Genomic DNA, 7,631 nt, shown 5'->3' with positions numbered 1-7,631 from the left:
AATTAGTATCAAATCTAGAGAAGCTTCTATTTCTGTCTTTCTTCAATTATTTATGCCTTTTGGCCCTCTTTTTTTGCCCAATATGGCAAAAAATCTAGTAGCAAATCTAGAAGCTATTATATGATAAATTCACAGCAGCATAATCAGAAAACTAAGTATAATACATAGGTAAACTGCATACATCAGCCAAAAGCAGCCAATAACATTGTTAATGTTCACGACAAACTAAGCTGAAAAAAAACAAGACGCACGCAATGTATGGCCAACAAGAAGATTAGGATACCCGATGATGAATGAATTTGTTATTCAATCCTCATATAATTCTGCGTCGCTCCATTCGTGCATTATCCCAAGGAAATATTCATTGAACTCCCGCCGTCTGCAGTGTGCGGCCAATACATCCTCCAAACGGTATGGCCTGTGTTCATTTCTCAGACCGTAGCTTCCTAATCTATGCACATATTGTGGCGACTCATCCCAGGAATTTGTATCATGAAAGTACTCTCTGGTATAACCCAAATCCGCGTAGTAGATGCAGCCAGGTCGAAGAGTCGGGTACACTCTGGTGTCGACGGAGATACACCGGATATAATGCACGAAGAAGGCATGAATGCCAATGTTACTGACCGGATGGAGAGAGCGGCTCTGAGTGTCCACACGGTACACCACAGGAAAGGTTGTGCATCAACACAAGCAGCAGATCACCATCCGACTTCACAAGGTAGAACTTGTCACGTCCAAGTTCTGGAAATGAAATTAGTGTCTCCATCTTGACAGTGCTCGCGCGCTGCTGCTTCTGTACATTGGTGTACACTATTCTTCCGGACTCAAAATTGTCCACAGCTATTGCATACAGTTCACCATTGAACGGGGTAATGCAACGCATACTATGGTTCTTGATCGAAAATCTTCCTTCTCCCAATCTTCATATATATCCTTAGTTGGAGTGCTCTCATCGACCCAACCAAGTTCCTCTGGGTAATGTCCGCAAGTGAAGACCATAATCGGGGAGTTGATTGCAGCGACTGAATCCAGAAAAACAGTTGGCATCTGCGCCTCAAACATAGTGTTTGATGTCTTTGTGAGTGGGTTCAGAAGCCGTATCTTGTGCGGCGGGTTCTTCTGGGCAAGCACGATGACGCCACGGGAAAAACCGACGAAGTAGAATCTAAAATATATTGATGAAGATAACATTCAGCACTAAGATTGAAAATAAGAATAGATTAACCCTATAGATATGGAGGAATTTGAACCTTGCACGAACTACAGATAGATCTGTGGTGACGTAGCGGGATGTGCCGAGATGGAGGAAGGTGAACTCAGCGGCGCGTGGAAGGGCGTGGTCTAGCATGATCCATTCGTGCAGGTGCACGTCGGGATCGAGTAAACCCGAGCGCCAATTTCTACGAGACTTGCCTCATAGCAGAGTAGGTGTCCACGTAATCCTCATTCGCCAATAAGCATTCACCGATCTTGTGAAGTGGTCCGTCGCCCGTGAGACAGGCCCGGTTCACGGAGGCGCCGCGCTTGGATGCGCCGCCCTCGGAGGCGACGGGCTCGGCGCGGCGAGCGGGGCTGCGGGAGGCGACGGGCTCGAAGGCGACGGGCTCGGGGGCGATGGCCGCCGGCACATTCTTCTTCTCCATCGCCGGCAGGGGAGCGCTCGTACGGCGGTTGGGTTTTTTTTTGAGAAGTTGATGGGACGTGAGAGGGATGGTTTCGTGCGTGAGCGAGAATGAGACGTACTGTGTGCAGAGGGAGGGAGAGAGGGGCTTACGCGTCCTAAATGCGACCCGCGTCCTACGCGTCTACTATTGCACGTCTGCACCGCGACACGCGTCAACAATGGCACGTCTTCCACTTCTGCACCGCAACACGCGTCCTCGAGTCTAACCCTGAAAATTTAGATATACTCAGGTATACCCTCGAGTCATATACTAGCACTTTTTGTGTGCTCAGTTTTTGCCTTGAGTGCTAATACTGGCTAGTGCAATATACTCAATTTTACCCTCAAGTGGCTGGTCAACAGAGAGTCAACAAATGGGATTAACTAGTTAAATGAGTTATTTAATGTGCAAAAAATTCCGAAAAAGAGTGGCACTTACTCATGGAGTCTTTAGCACAAATTGCCACTTCTCAAATCATAGATAAATCATAGATAAATCATAGATAAATCAAGTTTTACCACAAATTGCCACTTCTCAAATCACCTAGTAGCTATGAAGGTGCATGGTTTTCCACAATAAGCCCTACCCAAAACAGACTTTCCCCAAAACATACTTTGTCTGAATGAGGCCATAATTTTCACACTCATGTATATTTGTATTGCAAATAGTTTGAGGTAGGCCAAGATGGGTTTCATTGTACCAAACACGCATTTTCCATTTTTTAAATCTCATATTTGAATCCCTTAGTCTGTTTACTACTCACTTGCCCTTGGTTTCTTGATACTACTCAGTTTTTCCCTCTCCCTTCACAAATTCTCACAGACGCCGAACATTGCCCTGATTGGTCTAGCCGATGTCACGCGGATTGTGCCCGCCGACCGTTGATCGTAGGATTTAACGGGCATGATAACCCCTATCTCTCTCTCTCTGGTCGGGGCCACCACCCTCTCTCTCTCTGTCGGCGGTTAGCTTCCACCCTCTATGTATGCTTAAGGGCGGTTACCCAGTACGCTAAAGTTTGGTTTTCTGCATTATTTTTCACGAGCTAAATTATAAACTCTTTTAGGCATTATTTTTCACGCAAAAAATGATACACCATCACCAATTTGTTGTAGCCATTACTTTTCACGCAAAAAATGATACACCATCACCAATTTGTTGTAGCCATTACTTTTCAAGCAAAAAAATGATACACCATCACCAATTTGTTGTAGCCATTACTTTTCACGTAAAAAAATGATACACCATCACCAATTTGTTTAGTCATTATTTTTCACGCAAAAAAATGATACACCATCACCAATTTGTTGTAGCCATTACTTTTCACGCAAAAAATGATACACCATCACCAATTTGTTTAGCCATTACTTTTCACGCAAAAAATGATACACCATCACCAATTTGTTTAGCCATTACTTTTCACGCAAAAAAATGATACACCATCACCCATTTCTTGTAGCATTATTTTTCACGCAAAAAATGATACACCATCACCCATTTCTTGTAGCCATTATTTTTCACGCAAAAAATGATACACCATCACCCATTTCTTGTAGCCATTACTTTTCACGCAAAAAATGATGAACAATCACCGATTTTCTTGTATCCATTACGGTAAAATGATAAACTATCACGAATTACCATTTCTTTTAGGCATTACTTTTCACGGTAAAATGATAAACTAAATCACGAAGTTCCATTTCCGTCAAGATAGTCCGCATTACTTTTTTGTTGAGATATATACCCCCACAACGGTCATCTCCTCCTTAAATTATTGTGTAAACCCCCACAACGGTCACCTCCTCCTTAATTTATTGTGTAAACCCCTACAACGGTCATCTCTCCCTTATAAACACCCACAACGGCCATCCCTTGTGTCAATAGGTTCTTCCTCTCTCTTCTTCGTTCACATACACTTGATCATCTATTACCATGGCTTCCACGTCTCGGACGCGGACCGGAAGGGGAAGGGGAAGGGGAAGGGGCGGCCGGGGTGGTGGATCATCATCATTGCCACCACCACCACCGTCGTCAACACTGCCATTGATCATAGAGGAGTTCTTCATCGTCATCTATGAAGACCCTTTGGTCAAGAAGGTACGTACGCGTTCCCCATATATGATGCATGTGATTAATTATGGGCATGTTCTAAAAAACCTTTAATTTCAAACGATCGGCGCTCGATCTCTTTGCAGGCACTCCCAAAAAAGTTTGCGGACTATCTTGACGGCCAGGAGCCAGCTAAGGTGTATCCGCGAGCAGCTCGACTCGCGGTTCTCGTCTCTGGACCGTGGAGGTCCTATTTGACGGACAAGGCCGGATGTATCTCGACAAGGGCTGGGAGAATTTCGCCAGCACGGTGTGGATTTCGGCTGCTACGTACACTTCAAATATGAAGGCGATGATGTGCTCACAGTGAAGGTGTTCGACGGAACAATGTGCAGGAAGTACTACTACTCAGACGACGAAGATACTAACGATGAAAGTGACGACAACGTGAAGCCATGCATCCATCCCCTTTAGAGATCTAGCTATTTTCTATATATTTAGAGATCTAGCTATTTTCTATATATTATGCACAATGTTTAGCATAAGAGTCACTTTATATTAAGCTACGAAAATAGTCACCTGCCATGGACTGAGGCGGCCCCACGTAGCGGCTCTATATTATATTCTCTAAATAAATAGACAACCCCAGCGGTCATTGGCTCGCGGAGGCCCCACGAGAGCGGCAATATATGATTTTCTATAAATAAATAGACGACCCCACCGGTCATTGGCCGCGGCAGCCCACGTAGCGGCAAATATATGTCTTTTCCTCGAAAAATAGACGACCCCACCGGTCATTGGCTGCGGCAGCCCTCGCAGCGGCAATATATGACTTTTCCTGAAAAATAGATGACCCCACCGGTCATTGGCTGCGACAGCCCTATAGAGCGGCCCCATTTGTCGCCACGAGACGGGTCGAGAGGAACTGCCCTCCGTGCAGCCCCACCCGTCGATTAACGGTAACGGTAAGGCCTCCGACTCGACGGCAACCCTCCCGTCCGAGCGTCTACGAGGGGTTTCAAACTAGAGGGAGGGGAAAACTGAGGAAAAACTAACGAGCTGGGGAAAACTGAGCACAACTAAGAACCCGAGGGCACGAAAATAGAAATCCCTATTATATATCACTAGGAGAAAAGGCGCGCTTCGCCGCGCCGCCTGCACTTTGTTCTGCCACATATTGTGCTTCTTCTCAGAAATAATAGTAGTTGAAAAGATTCATTTATAACCTGTTTTAACTATGAAGCGACAGAAAAATAAAGCAACCTTATAAATAACATTTGTCATATATATAATTGTTTATGACTAATTAATTGGTAACATCGCATGTAAAATAGCATGTTGAAACTGCATCTAGTCTCATGATAGATAATGGAGGTTGCCTTGAAAAAAAGAAACAGGGAAAGGTCACATGAGGATCGACTTTGGTTTAAAGTAATCCAAGACTATACATGATCATTTGGTGATGAGCAAATAGTTCCACGAGATAGTGTCCAGTGTATTTATCTAAGAAATCAAGAAATACTGAGACAGTGTATTTATTTGCTTTACATGTAAATAGTTCCAGTGCACTGACAGACCAAGAAAACCATATTCATTATGTGTATGAGGGTGCTATCCACTAAATCTGTAAAAGAAAACAGAGAGACGATGTTATGATAAACAAAATCAGTATCATATTATAGTACCTTCGATAAGGACATGTCTACTTACACACGATGGGTTGAGGCACATCATAGATATCAACATCATGGATTAGTCGAAAATCAGATTAACTAAACAAGGGGCAAAAAAATTTGAGCCTGTCAGACAACCTGTGGGCCACCCTAACTCAGCCTAAGCTGAGCAGGAACGATCCTCTACAGCCATGGATTCAGCGGCAACTGACCCGGTACGATCCTATAGAACAGATCCTGTTCAAGTAAGGTCGTGCTGGGTGGGCGAGAGCACGCTATTTAAGCTGGTCGAAAGTTTCCTCCACTTCCGAGGTGGGACTATCTTTGCTCCATTCAGCAGCACTTCGTATTGATGTCGGGCTTTTCTGCCGAATGCGGGGCTTCTAAACGGGCTGAGATTAGAAAAGCCCATCACAGCACCTGCCTCCAGTCCCCTTCGCCGCTGCTCCCACCTTTCTCTCTTCCTCGCCGGCGGCGATGGTTCCGCAGGGCCAGAGCAGCTCACTGCAGCGCCTCCACCACGTTGAGAAGGTGACCCGCGCAGCCAAATTTCGCGTTCCTCTTCTCTAGGCCGATTGTACGGTTCTTGAATTCTGTAGCGGCAACGTGTTTGTTTGTCTGTCTGTCTATGCCTTTGCAGCGGATAGTGCTGCTGGTGGAGCTCGCAGGGGCGGTCATGGAGGAGCTGGGAAACTCGCAGGGAACCCTCACCGACGCCGTAGGTGGCCTGTGCCGCGAGTTCATGCTCTCTGTGAAGGTAGTCCCCCATCCGTTCCACACTGAACTAGATCCTGTATTCCTGTTTGGCCCTTGCTGGCTTGCTCATGGCTGGAAAAGGAGGGGGCATGAGGGATATTGGAAATTTGGACGCAGAAAATATATAAAGTAGACAGGGAGTTGTGAAAATAGTTAGCAGACTATATAAGACATGGCACTGGTTCTGATTTCTGAACCTGAAGCTGTGTTGGTGTAGTACTGTAGCTGTTAAACCATGACTACTTGTTAGAAGTTTGCTTTCATTGCTTGCTTATGATAGTTCAGTTTTCTTGAAGTGGGAACTTCGAATAGCATGCTTCGTATTACTGATGTATACATTTTAGGTTGATTACTTCTCTGCACCACCTTATCTGATTTCATATGAAGTTATAGCATTTTGATTGCTAGTGTTCCGAACTGCAATTAGTCGACTGTTCTTTTATATATCTCTATATATCGTGCCAAAATTTGGAACCTGTGCTGGCTGAAACAACTGCTTATGATGTTCAGTAGTAATATTCTGGTATTTAATGTTGTCTGTCTCTGTGCACCTCTGATTGAGCAAAACTCTGCTGTGACCCGATGCTGCATCCCCTTCCACCAAAAATACTAGTACTCAGATATGCAAACTGATTAATCAATTGCATTCTTACGACTTTTCTCGGCGTTAAAGTTTTGTTAGACACAATATTTGCTATGAATAGCGCATGAAAAATAAATTGTTCGTATATTGTGGCTATTGCGCGAGGAAATAAAAAGTGCTTACGGATATCGTCCATTTGAGAAGTGTGACTACAGTGCAAGGACTGCTAACGAGATTTGTTGCAAGAAGCTGGAGTATGTAAATGAGAAGATGGATGCCATGCAACTGAGCATCGAGCAAAGCACTAATGAAGTTTAGCTATGAATTGGAAATCTAATACACTAATACCTGCTGCTTAAGACGTGAAGTGGCGAGTGCCAAGGCAGCATGTGGCTTCCTGACTCCAATTTCGTATGTTCCATTCTTGCTATATCTACCAGACGTGTTCCTTGTTTAATCTTACTTTCATTTAGTGATTTAGATGACCATAACGTATTATATCCTAGAAAGGAAGATATATTACTAATATGATGGCACTTCTGCTGCACATGTTGTTCATTCATGCATGCCAAACTATTACAGCTATTTCTGATTCTTCAGTTGTACTTCCACTTGTCCTTAAATGAAGTTGGCTTTCAGATCCTTCAAGTGTATTTCATCTTATCTTAAAAAGAAGTGGGCTTTGAAGTTCTTTTGTTATACTGATTTTTTTTATGCTCTATTCATTCATGTGCGAGATACTTGATAAGTTGATAGGTCTTCAGATTCGTGAAAAGTTAGAAGAGCAGAGTAATCTAAACATTTTGATTGAAACATGTGTTCTTAATCATTTTATTACTGTTAGATTTAGGCCACTCATTTCATTTTATGTCTTCCTTAGGTATAAACAAGTAAAATATGGTG

General features: G+C 43.8%; 1 protein-coding gene across 1 annotated transcript; it reads left to right on the top strand.

Annotated features, from left to right (window-relative positions):
* The first annotated feature begins 5,822 nt into the window (after positions 1-5,822).
* Positions 5,823-7,304, top strand: LOC124689850 (mediator of RNA polymerase II transcription subunit 11-like). Its single transcript, XM_047223312.1, has 3 exons — positions 5,823-5,920; positions 6,030-6,146; positions 6,894-7,304. Exons 1-3 carry the CDS (start codon positions 5,867-5,869, stop codon positions 7,044-7,046), a joined length of 324 nt encoding a protein of 107 aa, XP_047079268.1. The 5' UTR covers positions 5,823-5,866; the 3' UTR covers positions 7,047-7,304.
* The last annotated feature ends 327 nt before the right edge of the window (positions 7,305-7,631 follow it).

This window comes from Lolium rigidum, chromosome 2 (genome assembly GCF_022539505.1).
Source record: "Lolium rigidum isolate FL_2022 chromosome 2, APGP_CSIRO_Lrig_0.1, whole genome shotgun sequence".
Classification (NCBI taxonomy): Eukaryota; Viridiplantae; Streptophyta; class Magnoliopsida; order Poales; family Poaceae; genus Lolium; species Lolium rigidum.
Note: the sequence above shows the minus strand (reverse complement) of the source record. Positions and strands in the feature narration are given on the sequence as shown.

Excerpts from the sequence above, each read along its gene's own strand:
- LOC124689850 (XM_047223312.1), top strand. The coding sequence starts at position 5,867 with ATGGTTCCGCAGGGCCAGAGCAGCTCACTGCAGCGCCTCCACCACGTT. Across the intron at positions 5,921-6,029 it reads GCCTCCACCACGTTGAGAAG|CGGATAGTGCTGCTGGTGGA; the intron begins GTGACCCGCGCA and ends ATGCCTTTGCAG. Across the intron at positions 6,147-6,893 it reads AGTTCATGCTCTCTGTGAAG|GAAATAAAAAGTGCTTACGG; the intron begins GTAGTCCCCCAT and ends CTATTGCGCGAG.